The sequence below is a fragment of the Tachyglossus aculeatus genome, chromosome 26, assembly GCF_015852505.1.
Source record: "Tachyglossus aculeatus isolate mTacAcu1 chromosome 26, mTacAcu1.pri, whole genome shotgun sequence".
NCBI lineage: Eukaryota > Metazoa > Chordata > Mammalia > Monotremata > Tachyglossidae > Tachyglossus > Tachyglossus aculeatus.
The window spans coordinates 4988089-5009446 of record NC_052091.1 but is presented as its reverse complement, the minus strand read 5'-3'; the positions used below and the strand labels follow the sequence as shown (position 1 = coordinate 5009446).

The 21358-nt window shown below is 46.8% G+C and overlaps 1 protein-coding gene across 4 annotated transcripts; it reads left to right on the top strand.

Moving 5' to 3' along the window:
- The first annotated feature begins 7569 nt into the window (after positions 1–7569).
- On the top strand, positions 7570–16793 carry LOC119946081. 4 transcript variants are annotated; one of them, XM_038767475.1, is made up of 6 exons: positions 7570–7843; positions 13799–13862; positions 14264–14344; positions 15238–15349; positions 15719–15744; positions 16207–16793. In XM_038767475.1, the coding sequence occupies exons 3-6, from the start codon at positions 14291–14293 to the stop codon at positions 16714–16716; spliced, it is 702 nt and encodes a 233-aa protein (XP_038623403.1). In that variant the 5' UTR covers positions 7570–7843; positions 13799–13862; positions 14264–14290; the 3' UTR covers positions 16717–16793. The 4 variants fall into 4 exon arrangements, with proteins under 4 accessions (XP_038623403.1, XP_038623404.1, XP_038623405.1 ...); XM_038767476.1 differs by having other exon boundaries at positions 7570–7982; positions 13812–13862; XM_038767477.1 differs by having other exon boundaries at positions 7570–7982; positions 13809–13862.
- Positions 16794–21358: the final 4565 nt, after the last annotated feature.

Sequence of the window (21358 nt, the reverse complement as noted above, 5' to 3'; positions counted from 1 at the left end):
GACAACCTGATCACCTTGTAACCTTCCCAGTGCTTGGAACAGTGCTTTGCACATAGTAAGTGCTTAATAAATGCCATTATTATTATTATTATTATTAAAGGGAGCAAGTCAGGGTGACGCAGAAGGGAGAGAGAGAAGAGGAAAGGGGGGCTTAGAGAGGGAAGGGTAGTCCGAACGCCCCCAGGAGGGGGTCACCCCGAGATGGGGGGCTGGGAGGAATGAAGGGGAGAGGGGAGAGATTGGGGCTAGACTGTGAGCCCACTGTTGGGTAGGGACTGTCTTTATATGTTGCCAATTTATAGAGACTTCCCAAGCGCTTAGTCCAGTGCTCTGCACACAGTAAGCGCTCAATAAATACGATTGAATGAATGAATGGGGCGCCAGAGGGGGACGGGAGGGGCGGGGACACGTGTTCTTGGACAGCTCGGCCCGGCTCCGTTTGCTTTGGCCCCCGGCCCACTCGGTGGGGGGTCTGAATAAGGACGGATTGTTCTCCTGGGGGGGGGGGGGGAGAGGGGAGGAGGACGCCCCGCCCCAGGGCAGGGGGCCAGATACCCCCTTCTCCCAATTCCGGATCGCAGGTCACCCAGCCCGGCTCCCTTCCCATCTACTGCTTCGGGGGTGCGGGGCAGAGGAGGAAGGGGATTATGGAGATTACGGGATTACCAGGTGACCAACTGATGGAGGGAGAAAGGGGGTAGATCGCAGGTGATTTCCTGGGGGTTTGGCGACTGGTTCCGGGGAGGGTGCTGCCACAGATAAGTGGCTGCCCCCCACCCCCCAGGGGCATCTCACCCCGAGCAAAATTCGTGTGTGTGTGTGTGTGTGTAAGGGGAGTCAATCAATCAATCAATCAATCAATCAATCGTATTTATTGAGCGCTTCCTGTGTGCAGAGCACTCTACTAAGCGCTTGGGAAGTGCAAGTTGGCAACATATAGAGACAGTCCCTACTCAACATCATCATCATCATCATCAATCGTATTTATTGAGCGCTTACTGTGTGCAGAGCACTGTACTAAGAGCTTGGGAAGTGCAAATTGGCAACATATAGAGACAGTCCCTACTCAACATCATCATCATCATCATCAATCGTATTTATTGAGCGCTTACTGTGTGCAGAGCACTGTACTAAGAGCTTGGGAAGTGCAAATTGGCAACATATAGAGACAGTCCCTACCCAACAGTGGGCTCACAGTCTAAAAGGGGGAGACAGAGAACAAAACCAAACATACCAACAAAATAAAATAAATAGAATAGATATGTACAAGTAAAATAAATAGAGTAATAAATATGTACAAACATATATACATATATACAGGTGCTGTGGGGAAGGGAAGGAGGTAAGATGGGGGGGATGGAGAGGGGGACGAGGGGGAGTCCTCCGTCCCCCGTCCCCCAAAGCACGGGACCAATCCGGTTTCCACCAGTACTGCGGGAAGGGGTGGGATTCTGGGGGTCTGGAGAGAGATTCCGCGTTCATTCCGTCATTCATTCAATCGTATTTATTGAGCACTTACTGTGTGCAGAGCACTGGACTAAGCGCTTGGGAAGTCCAAGTTGGCAACATACAGAGACGGTCCCTACCCAACAGTGGGCTCACAGTCTAGAAGGGGGAGACAGAGAATAAAACAAAACATATTAACAGAATAAAATAAATAGAATAAATATGTACAAGTAAAATAAATAGAGTACTAAATACGTACAACCATATATACATACATAACAAACACATATACATCCCGGCGCTGCTACTTGTGAATTTGGGCAAGTCACTTCTCTGAGCCTCAGTTTCCTCGTGTGTCAAATGGGGATTAAGAACCTGTTATTAAAAATAATAATAAAAAAATTCATTCCTTCAACCGTATTTATTAAGTGCTTACTGTGTACTAAGCACTTGGGAAAGTAAAATGCAATAACAAGAAGCCACGTGGCTCAGTGGAAAGAGCAAGGGCTTTGGAGTCAGAGGTCATGGGTTCAAATCCCTGCTCCGTCAATTGTCAGTTGTGTGACTTTGGGCAAGTCACTTAACTTCTCTGTGCCTCAGTTACCTCATCTGTAAAAATGGGGATTAAGACTGTGAGCCCCCCGTGGGACAACCTGATCACCTTGTAACCTTGCCAGCGCTTAAAATAGTGCTTTGCACATAGTAAGTGCTTAATAAATGGCATTATTATTATTATTAATAATAAACAGTGACATCCCCTGCCCACTTTAATAATCTTCTAGACTGTGAGCCTGTTGTTGGGTAGGGACTGTCTCTATATGTTGCCGATTTGTACTTCCCAAGTGCCTAGTCCAATGCTCTGCACACAGTCAGCACTCAATAAATACGATTGAATGAATGAATAATAATAGTAACTGTACTAATATGGTAGTTATTAAGCTCTTACTATGTGCCAAACATAGTACTAAGCTCGGGGATAGATTCAAGCAAATCATGTTGGACAGAATCCATATCCCACACGGGTCTCACGGTCTTAATCCACATTTTACAGAGGAGGTAACAGAGGCACAGAAAACTTAAGTAACTTGCCCAAGGTCACACAGCAGATAATGTAGTAGAGTTCCTCTGATTCCCAGGATGGTGCTCTTTCCACTAGACTGTCCTGCTTCTCCACTAGGCCACTCTCCTTCTCTCCCCCTAAAACTGTGGGTGGAATCTGATTATCTTGTATCTCCCCTGGTATTTAGCATAGGGCTTGGCTCACAGTAAGCACTGAATGAACACCACAACTATTACTATTATCATTATTAGAGATTCCATCAGAGGGTCCACTCCCCAGTCAGAGCCCAGGCCTCCTGCCTCCCCTTCTCCCTCAGGGCAGTAACCCAGAGACCTGCTCCCCAAACCTCTCTCCACCCACCCCCATCCCATCCCAGGTCTCCTGACCTACAGCTTCACCCCCTTCAGGGACCCAGACCCAGTCTCCCCCTCCTCCACAGCCAGGGAGCCAAAGACAGAGCTAGTGCCTCCCCTTTTTCTCTTTACAAAATGGATTTTTCCTGACTTAAAAAAAAGCTACATATGCGCATAGGGGAGATTTTTGAGTTTGATTTTAACTTTTAATCTAGGCAAAAATCTGCTTTAAACTTCACACATTCCACCATCTGGGGGGTTGTGATCACTTTTATCGGTCTGTCAATCTATAGTATTTCTTAAGTGCTTACTATATGCAGAGCACTCCGGGTGAGTATAACTGTATTAATGAGCATGATCCCTGAATTTATATTCGAATGTGGGAGATGGACATTGAAATAATAATGATGGTATTTGTTAAGCACTTACTATGTGCAAAGCACTGTTCTAAGCACTGGGGGGATACAAGGTGATCAGATTGTCCCACGTGGGGCTCACAGTCTTAATTGCCATTTTACAGATGAGGGAACTGAGGCCCAGAGAAGTTAAGTGACTTGCCCAAAGTCACACAGTTGACAATTGGTGGAGTGGGATTTGAACCCGTGACCTCTGAATCCAAAGCTCGGGCTCTTTCCACTGAGCCACGCTGCTTCTCTAACACTGAAATGGTTTACAGATCGGAGGGATAATAATAGTTGTGGTATTAGTGCTGGGATAGATGCAGGATAATCATTCATTCATTCACTTCATTCAATCGTATTTATTGAGTTCTTACTGTGTGCAGAGCACTGCACTAAGCACTTAGAAGAGTACAATATAGCAATAAATATTTCCTGCCCACAGTCCCTGCTCCACATGGGGCTTGCAGTCTAAGGGGGAGAGAGAACAGATATTTAAACACCATTTTAAAGATGATAAAACTGAGGCACAGAAAAGCCAAGACTTGCCCAAGATCACACAGCAGGCAAGCAGTGGAGCTGTGTAGAGAACCCGGAGAACCCAAGTCTCCTGACTCCCAGTCCTGTGCTGTATCCTCTAGGCCACAATAGGAGTAAATCCTGGAAGAGGAGGGTGTACAAATCACCATGTGCAGAAGTGCCCCAGGTGGTTATATTTTTATTTACATGATTCCTACACAATGGGACCTGTATGGGAGTGTTTCTTCAGTAACATTAGCCCTCCCCAGGCTTGGTTGGTGACACAAAAGTTCAGAGGGCCACCGTCCTGCCAGCCTCGCCCATCTTGGGTCAGTGAAATCGCCCTCCGTGCTCACAGACAATGGGCACCACCGGTGACATTCACCCATGGATGGGTGTGCTGCCGGAAAGACCAATGCGTGTCCCACCCCGGGTGCACACACGCACACACTCAAGCGTGCACATACCCACACACGTACAAACACACACATGGCTCTTTGTTGGGCTGACACGGTGGCTGGTTGTCGTGCTTGGCACTTTTCTTGCTTCTTCCCCCTTTGTCTCCTGATCCTCTTGAAGTTTCTGCTTGAAAGGATCACAAACATAATTGTGATCCTCTTGGGATTTCAGCATGCCACGCTGGTGTGCCTGTCCCAGTGCCGAGCTGGGGTCATGTGAGGCCATAACTGTGCCCTTATAATATTTTCTGTGCCCCCCCCCCCCACAACGCACACACCTTTTAGTTTTGGTTGTCCAATTGTAGTACACTGAATGGTGGCTGTTTGAGTACCTTACAGTCATCCATTCTCCCCATGTGTCCAGTTGTCTAGGTATCCTACCATTATTCTCCTGCCTCATGTGTCCAGCTGTTTGAGTACCCTAATATTCATTTTCCCTTTGTGACCAGCTGTGTAGGTATTCTACCATTCTCCTCATGCACCCAGCTGTTTGAGTATCCTACCATCATTCTCCCCATGTGGCCAGCTGTTCGAGTGTCTTACCATCATCCATTTCCCTCATATGTCCATCTGCTGGGTGCCTACTGTTGTCCATTTTCCACAAATGTCCAGCTGGCTGGTTATCACACTGGCATCCATTCTTCTCATTTATCTAGTTGTCTCGGTATCCTCCTTATATGCCCCAGCAAGCACAGCTGGGCTACAGAGTGTACAGCTTTAGTGCTATGAAGTGGACTTCTTTCCAGGACTATGTTTGTGATCCTGCCCTGCCCCCCTTTTTTGATCATGGCTGATGGTACCTGCCCCTCTAGACTGTAAGTTTGTTGTGGGCAGAATATGTGTCTGCCAACTCTGTTATATTGTACACTAAACACAGTAAGTGCTCAGTAAATATGGTTGATTGATGGAACTCCTCCAGAAATCAAAGGAAGCACGTGGGCATTGTGAGGAGGGGATATGTGGCTGGAGGAGGGGATAGGGGGGAGCCCCATGTGGGACAGAGACTGTGTCCAACCCGATTTGCTTGTATCTACCCCTGCGCTTAATACAATATGTGGCACATAATGAGCATTTAACAAGCATTTATCTCCCAGCCTCAGAATAGACAGCACCACAACTTTGAAGACCTGTAGCTTGGTCTGGGTTATGGCATTCCAGCAGCTTATGTGTGCTTTGCATATTGTATATGCTTAATAAATAATAATAATAATTATGGCATTTGTTAAGCACTTTTTATGTGCCAAGCATTGTTCTAAGCACTGGGGGGGGGGGGGGGGATACAAGGTAATCAGGTTGTCTCACGTGGGGCTCACAGTCGTAATCCCCATTTTACAGATGAGGTAACTGAGGCACAGAGAAGTGAAGTGACTTGCCCCAGGTCACACAGCTGACGTGGTGGAGTCAGGATTAGAACCCATGACCTTTGACTCCCAAGCCCGGGCTCTTTCCACTGAGCCACACTGTTTCTCAATTAATACCACCATTATCTATTATTAACAACCAAATGATGACTGAGACAGCATGGCCTAGTGGAAAAAGCACAGCTCAATCAATCAAAATCATTCATTCATTCAATCCTATTTATTGAGTGCTTACTGTGTGCAGAGCACTGCACTAAGCTCTTGGGAAAGTACAGTACAACAATAACCTATCCAAGAACTATACACAGCGAGCATGGGAATGTGTCTAGCAACTGTGTTGTTGTTCTCTCCCAAGCATTTAGTACAGTGCTCCTGCACACAGTAGGTGCTCAATAAATATGATTGAATGAATGAAGGAATTTGATTGATCTATCTATGCTTTTTCCACTAGGCCATGCTGTCTCAGTCATCATTTGATTGTTAAGAATAGAATAATAATAGATTACTTGTGTTTAATAAACACAATCACTAACTAAAGACTGACTGCAACCAGGCTGTGCTTTCACAATGGAAACTCCAGGCCCTTGGTAGAGGAATTAGGGAGGAAATCTCAGGAAAGTCCAGCTGTGGCTCCAGTTAGAACTGCCTCTCTGGCCTGGATCCCTGGATCGCAGCTCAAGGAATTATCTGAGGAGGCTGTGAGGTGGAGGAGACACATACCAAATGTTAAATTACTAAGAGTTCCGGACTTAGCCAGATAAAACTGATTGGGGGTGGTGACTGGATCTACATGGGGTCAAAAACTAGAATATCACTCCCCTGGCTATCTAGTAAACCTTCTTCCCATTGTCTCCCTTATCTCTGTCCCTTCCTCCTCTCTCCAATCACTCCTCCTTCCATTTTAAGCTTGAGGTAATATTCCCAGTCCCACCCCATCCTTTCTGTCTCTCTCCTCTCTCTGTATCTCTCTCTGTCTTTATCTCTGTTCCTCCATCTCTCTCTCCTCTCTCTGTATCTTACTTTGTAGCTGAACTCTCTGCCAACCTACGCACTGTACCTCGATCTCATCTTTCTCACCACAGTCCTCTCTCCCACGTCCTGCCTCTGGCCTAGGACCCCTTCCCTCTTCAAATCCATCAGACAATTACTCTCTCCACCTTCAAAACGTTATTGAAGGCACCTCTCCTCCAAGAGGCCTCCCCTGACCAAGGCCTCATTTCCTCTTTTCCCATTCCCTTCTGTGTCACCCGGATGACTTGCTCTCTTTATTCCCCATCTTCCCCACCCCTCCAGCCCCACTACATAACCGTAATTTATTTTTTATTACATAACCGTAATATAATTATTTATATTAATGTCTGTCTCCTCCTCTAGACTACTAGTTTGTTGTGGGCAGGGAATGTGTCTGTTATATTATTGTGCTGTGCACTCCCAAGCCCTGCACACAATAAGACCTCAGTAACCAGCGTGAGAAGCACGTGAGGCTCAGTGGAAAGAGCCCGGGCTTTGGAGTCGGAGGTCATGGGTTCAAATCCCTGCTCCGCCAATTGCCAGCTGTGTGACTTTGGGCAAGCCACTTCACTTCTCTGGACCTAAGTTACTTCATCTGTAAAATGGGGGTTAAGACTGTCAGCCCTCCTGTGGGACAACCTGATCACCTTGTAACCTCCCCAGTGCTTAGAACGGTGCTGTGCACATAGTAAGCGCTTTATAAATGCCATTATTATTAAATGCGATTGATTATGATGATTTGTTGTTATATTACTCTTCCAAGCGCTTAGTACAGTGCTTTTGCACACAGTAAGTGCTTAATAAATACGATTGAATGAGTGCATGATGATGCATCTCTCTTGCTCTGTGTCTTTGTGTCTCTATCTTTCCTTTCTGTCTCTCTATCTCTCCTCTTTCTCCATCTCTCCCCATTTCTCTCTCTCTCTCAGTCCCCCTCCCGATTACCCGCCAGGGATCCCTGCCCGGAACGTGCACGGATAATCAATCATTTCGACAAACCTCCCGTTTGGAACGGCATTGTTACGTAATTGGCGCCCCCGAATGGGGACATTTGGAACCGCAGACTGCATCCTTAATTACACATTTATTAAACGCCAAACAGTAGTTTTGACCATCGATTCTTGTCACCGGGACTCTTCACCTACACCCAGTTAACCCCGTTTCCCTCCTAGCCCCAGGGTCCTGCTCCTCATCTCTCTCTTTGACCGAAGGGCCCACCAAGTTGCCACGAATTCTGGTAACTGAGCTAATTTGGAGAAGGGAGAAAGACGGCAGCCAACTGTTGATCCAGGCCGGACCTGGGGAGAGGACGTGGGGAAGGGATTATATGGCTTCCTTTTCCACCAGAAGGATCTAGTTCAGCTGCGGCATAAGAGGTGACAGTTAGACTTTATTGAGGGTGTGAGAGCTCAAATGGGATAATAAGGAAGGTTGGGAAGGTTCCTTCTGGGGGGTGTTTTTGTACAGGAGAGTCTCATTTGGGCTAGGAATCAATTAATCAAGCAAGCAATCGTATTTATTGAGCGCTTACTGTGTGTAGAGCACTGCACTAAGCGCTTGGGAGAGTACAGACTGTGAGCCCCTTCTAGACTGTGAGCCCGCTGTTGGGTAGGGACTGTCTCTATGTGTTGCCAACTTGTACTTCCCAAGCGCTTAGTACAGTGCTCTGCACACAGTAAGCGCTCAATAAATATGATTGAATGAATGAAATACAGTGTAATAGAGTTGATAGACACATTCCCTGCCTATAACAAGCTTAGAGCTTAGAGGACAGAGAGTCCAGAGAAGCAGCATGGCCTATAGAAGCAGGATGGCATAATGGATAGAGCACAGACCCGGAGTCAGAGGTTGTGGGTTCTAACTGACTCTGCCACAAAACTGCTGTGCGACTTTGGGCAAGTCACTTAACTTCTCTGTGCCTCAGTTACTTCATCTGTAAAATCGGGATTCAAGACTGTGAGTTCCAAAAGGGACTGTGTCCAACAAGATTACCTTATATCTACCCCATTGCTTAGAACAGTGCTTGGCACATAGTAAGTGCTCAGCAACTACCACAATAATAATAATTATTATTATTAGAGGGGGAGACAGATATTAATATAAATAAATACATTCAATTACAGATATGTACATAAGTATTAGGGAGCTGAGGGAGAGGTGAATAAAGGGTGCCAATCATAGTAGTAGAAAGGGATACTGCATGGAGACTTGTTATAAGCAGGGAATGTGCCCCCTAATTATATTGTATATACTCTCCCAAACACTTAGTACTGTGCTCTGTGCATTGTAGGTGCTCAGTGAATAGCACTGACTGATTGATGGATTGAGACAGGGTGATGGATACGATGGCCTGTCAGGGAGTGTTGGGGGTGGGGAGACAGGAGTCCAAAATGACAGGGCTTTGGGGAGAGAGCGACGGAGCACCAGCTGGGGAAGGAGAAGAGTCAGTTTAGCAGGGGGCAGGGTTGGCGGAGGAGGAAGCCTCTCGTGAGTGCAGTGCTTTGCACACAGTAAGCGCTCAATAAATACGATTGAATGAATGAATGAGTTGCGGAGAATGGGGGAGTAGTGCCATCTAGTGGCTACGGGAGGGATGCCGCTCTGGTTGACCTAGATTCGGATTCATTCATTCATTCATTCATTCAATCGTATTTATTGAGCGCTTACTGTGTGCAGAGCACTGTACTAAGCGCTTGGGAAGTCCAAGTTGGCAACATATAGAGACGGTCCCTACCCAACAGTGGGCTCACAGCTCACCCCTGGCAGCGATCATCTGTGAAAACACTAATAATAAAGATGTTGTTAAGGCCTTACTATGTGCCAAGCACTGTTCTAAGCGCTGGGATAGATACAAGGTTATCAGTTTGTCCTACACGGGACTCAGAGTCTTAATCCCCATTTTACACGCGAGGCAACTGAGACACAGGAAAGTTAAATGATTTACCCAAAGTCACACGGCTGACAAGTGGCGGAGTCGGGATTAGAACCCAAAGCCTCTGACTCCCAAGCCCGTGCTGTTTCCACTAAGCCACGCTGCTTCCCTAATCAGTCAATCGATCGGATGTATTGAGCGTTTGCCGTGTGCAGAGACTTCTAGACTGTGAGCCCACTCTTCTAGACTGTGAGCCCACTGTTGGGTAGGGACGATCTCTGTATGTTGCCAACTTGTACTTCCCAAGCGCTTAGTACAGTGCTCTGCACACAGTAAGTGCTCAATAAGTACGATTGAATGCAGAGCACTGTATTAAAAGCTTGGGAGAGTACACAACTTCACTAAAACAGACACATTCCCTACCCACAATGAGTTTACGGTCTAGACGGGGAGACAGACATAAAGAAATAAATGATGGATATGTACATAAGTGTTGTGGGGCTGGAGTGATGAGTAAAGGGAGTAAGTCAGGCTGACTCGGAAAGGAGTTGGAGAAGAGGAAAGGGGGCCTTAGGGAAGGCTTCATGGAGGAGATTGTCCTTTGATAAGGTTTTGAAGGAGGTAGAGTCACTGTTGGATATGAAGAGGGAGGTCGTTCCAGGCCAGAGGCAGGACGTGGGTGAGAAGTCGGTGGCTGGATGGGGTACAGTTAGTAGGTTGGCATTAGAGGAGCAAACTGTGCAGCTGGGTTGTAGTAGGAGAGCAGCGAGGTAAGGTGGGAGGGGACAAGGTGATTGAGTGCTTTGAAGCTGATGGTAAGGAGTTTCTGCTTGATGCGGAGGTGAATGATAATAATAATAATGATGATGGTACTTGTTAAGTGCTCACTATGTGCTAGCTACTGCACTAAGTGCTGGGGTGGATACAAGCAAATCAAGTTGGATACAGTCCGTATCCCATGTGAGGCTCACAGTCTCAATCCCCATTTTACAGATGAGGTAACTGAAGCACAGAGAAGTGAAGTGACTTGTCTGGGGTGACACAGCAGACAAAGAAGAGCTGGGATTTTTTTTTTAACTCTCAGATCCGTGCCCTATCCACTATACCATGCTGCTTCTCTAGGTTCTTGAGGAGCGGGGAAACATGGAGTGAACTTTTTTGAAAAATGATTTGGCAGGAGAGTAAAGAATGGACTAGAGTGGAGAGAGACAGGAGGCAGGGCGGTCAGCAAGGAGGCCGATAGAGTAATCAAGGTGGAGTAGGATAATAATAATAATGATGGCATTTATTAAGTGCTTACTATGTGCAGATCATGGTTCTAAGTGCTGGGGAGGTTACAAGGTGATCAGGTTGTCCCATGGGGCGCTCACAGTCTTAATCCCCATTTTACAGATGAGGAAACTGAGGCACAGAGAAGTGAAGTGATTTGCCCAAAGTCACACAGCTGACAATTGGTGGAGCCGGGATTTGAACCCATGACCTCTGACTCCAAAGCTCGTGCCCTTTCCACTGAGCCACATGCTTGGATTAACATGGTAGCAGTTTGGATAGAAGGGATAGAACAGATTTTAGTGATGTTGTGAAGGTTGAACCGACAGGATTTAGTGATAGTTTGAATATGAGGGTTGAATGACAGAGAGGGGCCAAGGATAATGCCAAGGTTATGGGCTTGTGAGATAGTGGTGCTGTCTACAGTTTTAGGAAATTAAAGTTACGACAGGGTTTGGGTTGGAAGAAGAGGGGTTCTGTTTTTGACATGTTAGGTTTGAGATGATGGCAGGACATCCAAGAAGAGATGTCTCGATGGCAGGAGGAAATGCGAGACTGCAGAGAGGGAAAGTGATCAGGGCTGGATATGTAAATTTGGGAATCATCTATTTAGAGGTAGTAGTTGAGTTCTCTAAGAGAGTGGGGGGAGATGGAGAATAGAAGTGGACCCAGAACTGAACCTTGAGGGAAACCCACAGTTAGGGGTGGGTTGCAGAGGAATCATCTATGAAAGAGACTGACAATGAGTTACCAGAGAGATAGGAAGAGAACCCAAAGAGGACAATGTCAGTGAAGCCAAGGTTGGGTAACATTTCCAGGAGAAGAGGGTGGTCGAGAGGGTCAAAGGCAGTTAAGAGGTCGAGATGAAGTAGAGGCCATTGGATTTGGCAAGAAGGAGATCACTGGTGATCTTTGGAAGAGAGGTTTCTATGTAGTGAAGTAATTCAATCAATCAATCTTATTTATTGAGTGGTGTTCACAGGGAGAAGCAGTGTGGTCCAGCAGATAGAGCACAGACTTGGGAGTCATAAGAATATAATCACTCATCCCATCTGGTTTACTGCATCAGCCTCCTTGCTAACCTCCCTGCCTCCTGTTTCTCCCCACTCCAGACCGTACTTCACTCTGCTGCCCAGATCATTTTTCTACAAAAAAGTTCAGGACATGTCACCCCCCTCCTCAAAAATCTTCAGTGATTGTCCATCCACCTCTACATCAAACAAAAACTCCTCACCATTGGCTTTAAAGCAGTCCACAACTTGCCCCCTCCTACCTCACCTTGCTACTCTTCTACAATCCAGCCCACACACTTTGCTCCTCTAGTAGTAACCTTCTCACTGTGCCCCCATCTCGCCTATCTCGCCACCGACTCATTGCCCATGTCCTGTCTCTGGCCTGGAATGCCCTCCCTCCTTAAATCCAACAGACAATTTCTCGCCCCCGCTTCAAAGCCTTATTGAAGACACATCTTCTCCAAAAGGCCTTCCCAGGCTAAACCCCATATTTCCTCTTCTCACTTTCCCTTCTGCATCACCCTGACTTTCTCTCTTTGCTCTTCCTCCCTCCCAGCCCCGCAGCACTTATACACACATCTGTAATTTATTTATCTGTATTGATGTCTGTCTCCTCCACACTACACTGTAAGCTCGTTGTGGGCAGGGAATGTTTCAGTTAATTGTTGTATGGTACTCTCCCAAGCACTTAGGACAGTGCTCTGCACACAGTAAGAGCTCAGTAAATATGAATGATTGATTGACAGATAAAAGGATCGGGGGACAAGGAGATCCGGTTTGTCCTGGGTCCCTTGGGGTAGTGGAGGTGTCTTATACCTCAGTTCTGCACACAGCATTACTGCCATGGAGTCATTCCCCATTGTAACACTGGGTTTGGAACTGAATATCTTCAGAAGGAGGGACAGAAGTAGGAAGAGGGAGGGGAAGGGACAGTGTGTCTGGGATACCTCAGAGCCTGGCAGAGATGGAATCAGTCAATTGTATTTATTGAGTGCTTACTGTGTGCAGAATACTGTGCAAAATGCTTGGGAGAGTATGATCATGAAAATAATAATAAATAATGATAATTATGGTATTTTTAAATAATAATAACGATGGTATTTGTCAAGCACTTACTTTGTACCAGCCCCTGTACTAAGCACTGGGGTGGATACAAGCAAATCGAGTTGGACACAGTACCTGTCCCAGATGGGGCTCACAGTCTCAGTCCCCACTTTACAGATGAGGTACAGGTACAGATGAGGTACAGACTTTATGAAAAAGAAGCAGCATGGCTCAGTGGAAAGAGCCTGTGCTTTGGAGCCAAAGGTCATGGGTTCAAATCCTGGCTACGTCAATTGTCAGCTGTGTGACTTTGGGCAAGTCACTTTACTTCTCTGGGCCTCAATTCTCTCATCTGTAAAATGAAGATTAAGACTGTGAGCCTCCTGTGGGACAACCTGATCACTTTGTAACCTCCCCAGTGCTTAGAACAGTGCTTTGCACATAGTAAGCACTTAAGAAATGCCATTATTATTATTATGAGGTATCTGAGGCACAGAGAAGTGAAGTGACTTGCCCATGGTCACACAGCAAAGTGGTGGAGCTGGGATTAGAATCCATGTCCTCTGACTACGAAGCCTGTGCCACTAGGCCATGCTGCTTCTCGATTATATTACAATGCAACAAACACATCCCCTGCCTGCAATGAGCTTACAGTTTAGAGGATGAGTTTACAGTCTAGAGGGGATTGGGAGGGGAGCACGGGAAAACAAGATGCTCTCAGGAACAGCAATTGGCGACTCTGTGGGTCAGGGACAGGCCTGGAATCTGTGGAAAGGCCAGTCCAGCCCGAGGGGAAGGGACCCCTCCTCACCGTTTGCCCACCCTTCAGTGCTGAGGGAGGGGCTGGGGTCCCCCGAGGGCGGGTGGGGGTGGGAAGGAGTGGGTTCTCGTCCTACTAAATAGGTGTGAACATTTGAGTTGGCACTGGGGCTGCCATTGCAAGAAGCCAGCCAATAAATAGCCCTGCTCGAAGCTCTTGACACTCACTCATCAGTGGTCATCAGCAGTCATAGGCGAGTGGAGGCAGCAGCGAAAGGAGGAGGCTCAGTCCCCGACAGGTGAGCCTCAGGATCCAGGCGGGTGGGGAGGCGGCTGGGATGGAAAAAGATCTGGTGGAGGGGCAATTTCCCCCCGTTGAGCCCCTCTAGAGCGAACCCCTAGTCTGGAACGACTCTGGGGAGGTCCAAAGGGTGGGTGTGGACACTAGGAGGATTGGATCCGGGACTTGGGGCGGAATGGACAGGCGGTGAACTTGGGAATTCTTTTCATTCATTCATTTAATCGTATTTATTGAGGGTTTACTGTGCGCAGAGCACTGTACTAAGCGCTTACGAATGTACAATACAACAATAAACAGACACATTCCCTGTCCACAACAGTTTGGGAGGGTGGTGGGTGGGGAGGCTGATATCATTACAAATAAATATTTTTATCTGTATTTGTATTTCCTTCCCCTCAGCTCATCTCGACTCTTTTTCCAGTCCCCATGGCGAACCCTGCAGAATTTCGAAATCAGCGGGATCTGTGTCCCCCAGGCGAGGTAGGAGTTTCCCATAGCCCCGGAGGGAGAGGGTGGGAGCAGTCTGAGGGTGGCTTGGGTGGGTGGGCTGGGTCCCAAGTGCTTAGTACAGTGCTCTGCACACAGTAAGCGCTCAATAAATACGATTGAATGAATGAATGAATAGGACATGGCCCAGCTGGGTCCTCGCTCTGCCCAATGGGGCCTGAGAAATGCTTTGTCCCTACTGGATTTCTCAGTCAGTCAATTGAATTTATAGAGAGCTTACTTGTGCAAAGCGTTGTACTGGCGCTTGGGAGAGGACAGTATGATGCACTAATAAATACATTCCCTGCCCACAACGAGCTTACAGCCTGGGGTGAGGGGGGAGAAATTAATATAAATAAATAAAATTACAGATATGTACATTAGCGCTGTAGGGCTGGGTCCCTGAGCCTAGTCCAAGGTGTCGATGGCCCCAAGTCATAATAGTAAAAATTGTAGAATTTGTTAATAAAGGGAGCAAGACAAGATGATGCAGAAGAGAGTGGGAGAAGAGGAAGAAGGGTTTAGTCAGGGAAGGCCTATTTGCGATTTATGTATATATTTGTTATTTATTTATTCATATTAATGTCTGCCACCCCCTCTAGACTTTAAGCTCAGTGCAGGCAGAGAATGTGTCTGTTTATGGTTATATTGCACTCTCCCAAGCGCTTAGTATGGTGTTTTGCACACAGTAAGTGCTCAATAAATATGATTGAATGAAAGGAGATGTATCTTCATTTCTGGAGCAAACTGAGGGCCCTGTTCTGTCCTCAACCCCCACACGGCTCCTTCCCATGGGTGACTGCAGGGGGAGGGGGCAAACACCCACCTGGAAAAAACAGAACACCCCCAGGACCCTGCCCCAATAGTCCAATTTTCTCTCCTGTCAGCTACCATCCCTCCACCTCCTGGATTCGAGGCTGTGGCCCTGTTCCATGTACCACCCCTATTTCAGCAGCTACTTCCATCCCTGGACCTCAGAACACATGTGTAACAGGACAGGTAAGATCCATGCCTTGGCCTCACTAATATCCTTCAGCCCCCCCAGGGACCCAGTGGACTGGCATCTAATGTTTCACTCACTTCCAAGGAGGGAAATCTGAACCTTCACCTCAATACCACTGGTTCACTGAGCCCAGTCCAAGGTCCTGAGTCAAGCCACCCTGGGTGACCCAGACTTGATGGTCCCTGAGCCCAGTCCAAGGTGTCGATGACCCCAAGTCATAATAATAAAAATTGTAGAATTTGTTAAGCACTGTCCCATGTCCCTCATCCCTCCTTAGCCAAGATTCCTTGGGGTTCCTCCCCCTCTGGGAATGTCTCATGTTGGGGTTACGGGATTAACTAGAACCCCTTCTTTTCTCCCTGCAGGTCACTTTTTGCCTCACTCATACCAGGTACCAACCCATATTCCCCAGCACCCGGATCCAGCTCCTTCTCCTGAGGTCTGTGTCTGACATTTCCAGAGCTCTTGGTCGAAACTCAGCTTCTCCGATCTGGTTTCCTGGAGTCTCTGATTTAGTTTCTGCTCACACACATCATGGAGGGAGGCAAGGATCGGCTGTCAAGCTATCATCACTTCAAGACTTCCCCTTCAGCTCCCTTTATTTGTATTATTTGTACTTGTTTAGCACTTACCATATGCCAAGGGCTGGGATAGATACTCTTGGGAGTATCTAAAGGGAGGGGGAGACAGACGACAAAACAAGTACATAGGTGTCAATACCATCAGGATACCATCACCCAGCCCTCCCTTTTGCCACCCAGAACGCCCCTGCGAATCCCACCCTAGCTTTCAGCCAGGGCATCCCTGGGGCCGGGCTTTCTCCTGACTTTTTCTCTCTCTCTGTCTCCTCCAGGGCCCTCCGGAATTCATCTTGCCACCCCCAGTTCGCTACCTGCACTCTCTCCCACCATACCCCTGCCCACCTCAGGACGACCCAGTCAGAGATCTGCACAAGATGCTCGAAGCCGCCCTGGCCCCCAGCCGAAAACGACACCTGTTACAGACCTCGACTCAGAGGCTCCCGGCTCCTTCAGTATCCCAGGCCAGAGCTGGCTGGGACCCAGGCGCCTTCCCCCCGGGGGTTCCTCCACCCCCGGAAAAGCTTGCCCTTCATTTCCCGGAGCCTCACCGTGGGAACGCACGCATCTGGATGACTCCTAAACAGAGTTCTTTGAGCCATCAGACCGCGGATACCAGCTCTCAGAACGAGAAGCTCCAGACGTGTGACAGGAAGCCCCTTGAGGACAGCAGTGACATCTTTTACTCAATCACTGCTGTGAGTGATAACGATGATGACGAGAATGCGAGGCCCAGGCATCCGAATGAATGGGACGGAGCGGGCTTCGTGGCCCTGCGCACCTAGAGAGGTGCAGATTGTGGCCGGAGGATTTGGTGTTAACTCAACAAAGTGCAGAGGGGACTCTGCTGTCGCTCCCAATGGCCAATAAATGTGTTCAATCAATCGACGGTATTCATCGAGTGCATACTAGGTGCAGAGCACCGTACTAAGCTCTAAGGAGAATACTGCAACATAATTTACAATCTTGAGGGGAGACAGATATAAAGTAGGATTTTTTAGTCTTTATGACACTTTATTCCACATCATTTTCGTTTTTAATAGATGCGCGCCATTGGAAAAGGTGTTGCCAGAAAGCCGCCCCGGTGGTTGCTAGGAAATGTAGGTCTCTTGGCCGATTGGAAAATGTAGTTTAAAAATTCTGCCTCTGCACATAATTGGTGATCACTGAGTATTCCTGAATGAATCAAGGGAAATGGGAAGGGGAAGCTATGATGAGGAAAAATGGTTCTGGAGGTGCTAACAAGGGTGGATACCTTTAGGCAGCCTAGTTAACATACTGCTAATAAACACCTAATAAGGTTAACCATTTTATGAACCCAGTCCCAAGTGACACTCCACCTGAATTCAAATCAAGGTTTAGCTATGATGATGGTATTTGTTAAGAGCCTACTATGTGCCAAGCACAGTGTTAGATTTAAGGTAATCAGGTTTTTACAGAGTTTACAGATGAGGTAACTGAAGCACAGAGAAGTTAATTGGCTTGCCCAAGGTCACACAGCTGATAAATGGCAGAGCCGGAATTAGAACCCATGACCTTCTTTTTGCCTACTTGTTTTACCCATTAGATTGTAAGTTTCAAGAGGGCATGTAACACATCTTATAAGCAGTAGGGGTAACTGTGTGAACTGAAAGTGCTTGGGAAATAGAAAGTACAGAAGAAATATGAGTTGCAGCCCTTGCCCAAACTCAATAGTTTTTCAGCATTTTCAGCATACTTTATGCTTAGCACTTGGCAGAGTACAAGAGTCCATAATTCACAGATGTCTGGATCATTTTCCTAAAACATCATCCTACTCACACCTCAAAAACCGCACATGGTTACCCACTTCTCTTCTCAAAGAGCAACTCTTTGCCACTGGCTTTAAGACATTTTATCAACTCTTTCCTTCCTACTTTAGTCACTCTCTTCTCCCACTACAACCCAGCTCAAACTCTTCATTCCACTCGAATCTCTCCTGCTGCCGACCTCTTTCTCACAACCCCTTCAAATCTAACAGACCACAGTTCTCCCACACTTCAAAGCCTTCTGTGATGTAGAGTTTTAATATGGTATTATTAATTGCAATTTACAATAGGATAGGGCACAGTCCATGCCCCAAGAGAGAGATGGAGAATAGGAATTTAATCCCCATTTTTATAAGATTAGAAAACTGAGTCACAGAGAAATTAAGTACCTTGTCCAAGGCCACAACACAGGAAGGCAAGAAGGGATTGGAGCGGATTAAATATATGAGATGAGCAACAGTTGAGGAAGATGATGAAGGTAGATTGAGAAAGGGGAGAGGAGGGGAGACCAAGTGAAGCCGGATGAGCTTTCTAAGAATGGGAGAGTGCAGTGAGAAGAATAGATGTCCCAGAACATAAGATGAGAGGAAGAGGAGGAGCCACTGATTGAAATTGAGGAGAAGCGGGATAGTATGTGGAGGAGGATGAGGGTGTCAAAAGAAGCAGATAAGGTGAGGGGAATCAGGAGTTCTTTGGACAGTGCTCTGACAATGCTCTCTCCAGAGCAGTCCAGAGCAGTCTGGACTGAAGAGGGTTGAGAGGAAATAGTGGCGCTGGGCTCTATGAGCGAGGAATGGAGGCAAGGAAATGGGGAGATAGGGAAGAGATTGATAGGGAAGAGACCTTGAGATTTTAAAAAGTGGGATATTTGCACGTGTTTGAAGGCAGAGTGGAGAGTGATAGGTTTGAGATTAGGGAGGGGAGGAGAATGGGGTAAGTGATTTAGGTAGGTGAAAGAGTCAGAGACGAAGGTGGAAGGAGTACATGGGAGATCTCCAGTTTTGGACAACTGACAGAATTCTTTACAAAAGAGTCCCCTGAAATCTATAAAGAGTCTGCTTTTGGAAGCTAATCCATTGAGCGCTTAGCGTGCACACCATACACTCTTGGGAAAGTACAATAAAACAGAAGAGGTTTTGTTTCTAAATAGGTCGCTGTGATCCCTGTCCCAAAAGAGCTTCCATCCCACACGGGGAATAAACTGGGGAGAAGTCTGGAAGAGACCTTCACAGCTCTGGGGATTCAGTTTCAGAGCTGGTAGATGCGATTTGGATTTGGTGACAGGTTGAATATTGAGTTGAAGGAAAGAGCTGAGTCGAGGGTATTGGCAAGACCTATGAGACAGGGAGCGTGTTGTCTATAGTGGATAGAGATGAGGAAAACAGGAAGATGATATAATTTAAGTGGAAAGATGAGGAATTTCTGTTCTTTTGGTTTGAGGTATCAGTGGGACTGGTGACTTTCCCTGGGTGACACATATTAGTGCCAAACAAAGTGAGTACAATAAGATATCAATCATTAAGCACTGTATTAAGCTGGGCAGGGCACTGTATTATGCGCTTGGTTGAGTACAATATCATAGATTTGGTAGACATATTTCCTGCCCAAAATGAGATTACAGTCTAGGAACTATAATCTAGGGACAGACTTCAATAAATAAATTATTGATATGTACATCATAATAAAAATTATGGTATTTGTTAAGCGCTTAGAGAACTGTTCTAAGTGCTGTGGTAAATACAAGGTAATCAGGTTGTCCCATGTGGGGCTCACAGTCTCAATCCCCATTTTACAGATAAAGTAACTGAGGCACAGAGAAAAGTCACACAGCAGACAAGAGCTGGGATTAGAACACACGTCCTCTGACTCACTAGCCCATGGGGAGTGGGAAATATAGGAAACAAATCCAAGCGCAAAGGTGATGCAGAAGGGAATGGGAGAAGAGGAAATGAGGGAAGGGCTCTTGGAGACATTGCGCTTTTAATAAGGCTTTGAAGGTAGGCAGAGTAATTCTCTGTCGGATATGAAGAGAGAATTCCAGGACAGAGGCAGGAAGTGGGTGAGAGGTCGGCGGTGAGATAGATGAGATAGAGGTGCAGTGTTGAAGTTTAGCATTAGAGGAGTGAAATGTGCTGGCTGGGTTGTAGTAAAACAGCAGCTGAGAGGTAGAGGGGGATTAGGATAGAGTAGAGGCCATTGGATTTGGCAAGTACTACTTGGTGACTTTTGGGAGGGTAATTTCTGTGGAGTGAAGGGGATGGGAGCCAGATTGGAGGGGGTCAAGGAGAAAATTGGAGTATTAATACAGCTTGCTCAAGGAGTTTGGACAAGAATAGGAGGAGGGAGATGGGGTGATAACTGGAGGGGGTCCTGGGATGAAGGGAGGGGCTTTTTTAGGAATAGGGGAGACAAGGGCATGCTTGAAAGCAGTGAGGAAGCCAGTCCATTCCATGGTTCAATGGAAAGAGCACAGGCTTTGGAGTCAGAGGTCATGGGTTCAAATCCCAGCTCTGCCAACTGTCAGCTGTGTGACTTTGGGCAAGTCACTTAACTTCTCTGTGCCTCAGTTCCCTCATCTGTAAAATGGGGATGAAGACTGTGAACCCCTCGGTGGAACAACCTGATCACCTTGTAACCTCCCCAGCTCTCAGAACAGCTCTTTGCACATAGTAAGTGCCTAATTCATTATTATTACTATGGCAGTTAGGGAGGGAGCCATAGTAATAGGAAGGAAGAAAGTAGGGGCAAGTACTTTTACAAGGTGCTTTGAAGGGATGGGGTTGGAATAGCAGGTGAAGGGGGTGAATTCTAAAAATACTTCTAGGACAGATGGGGGAGCTGAAAAGGGGGAGTGAATGGAAAAGAGCAGGGGAGATTTTAGGGAGCTCATGCCTGACGGTTTCCAATTTTCCTTAAAAAAAGAGTAGATGGCCAGGTCATTAATGGCACTGCTGGCCAAGATGGGGAGAAGAGCCAGGGTGTTTGAGAAGAGAGTTAAACTTCTGGAGTAATTGTTGAGGGCAATGGGCATGGGAGTTAATAAGGATGGAGAAATAATTTTGCTAAGCAGAAGAGAGGACAGGTGTGTGAGGTTGGCTTGATGTCTAGATTTCTGCCAGCAGCTCAGAACAGGAGGAAGTGGAGGTGGCTTAGTAGTATGAGACTGGCGATTGTTAAGGGAGTGAGTTGAGTTCAGTAGAGTGGGTGTCAGTTTGGTCGTCAAGGAAAAGTAGAAAAGGTATAGAGATTAAATGGGGCAGGGAGAATTGGATGGCATCGAAAGGTTGGGGGAACAGGACAGATATGAGGGGAAAAGGTGTGTGGAAGAGGAGATTGTGGTCAGATAGAGGGATTTCGGAGTTGCTGAGGGAAGAGATTGTACAGTGACTAGAGATGATGATAAATATAACTTGGAATTTTATTTAGGGTTAAAATCAAAATGAGTAAAAGAACCCCCCCCCCCCCCAAACTCCTTTCCTGTGGGGTCCATCAATCACATGTCCATTACTTTGGGGTTTGTCGAGGCGGGTGTTGGAGAAATTCCTTGAACTAATCTTCTTTCTCTTTCCACTCCATTGATTTGGTCCGTGGTTAGTCTATGATTGGAGTGGAAGGGAAGGAAAACATTTCATGGAGTGGG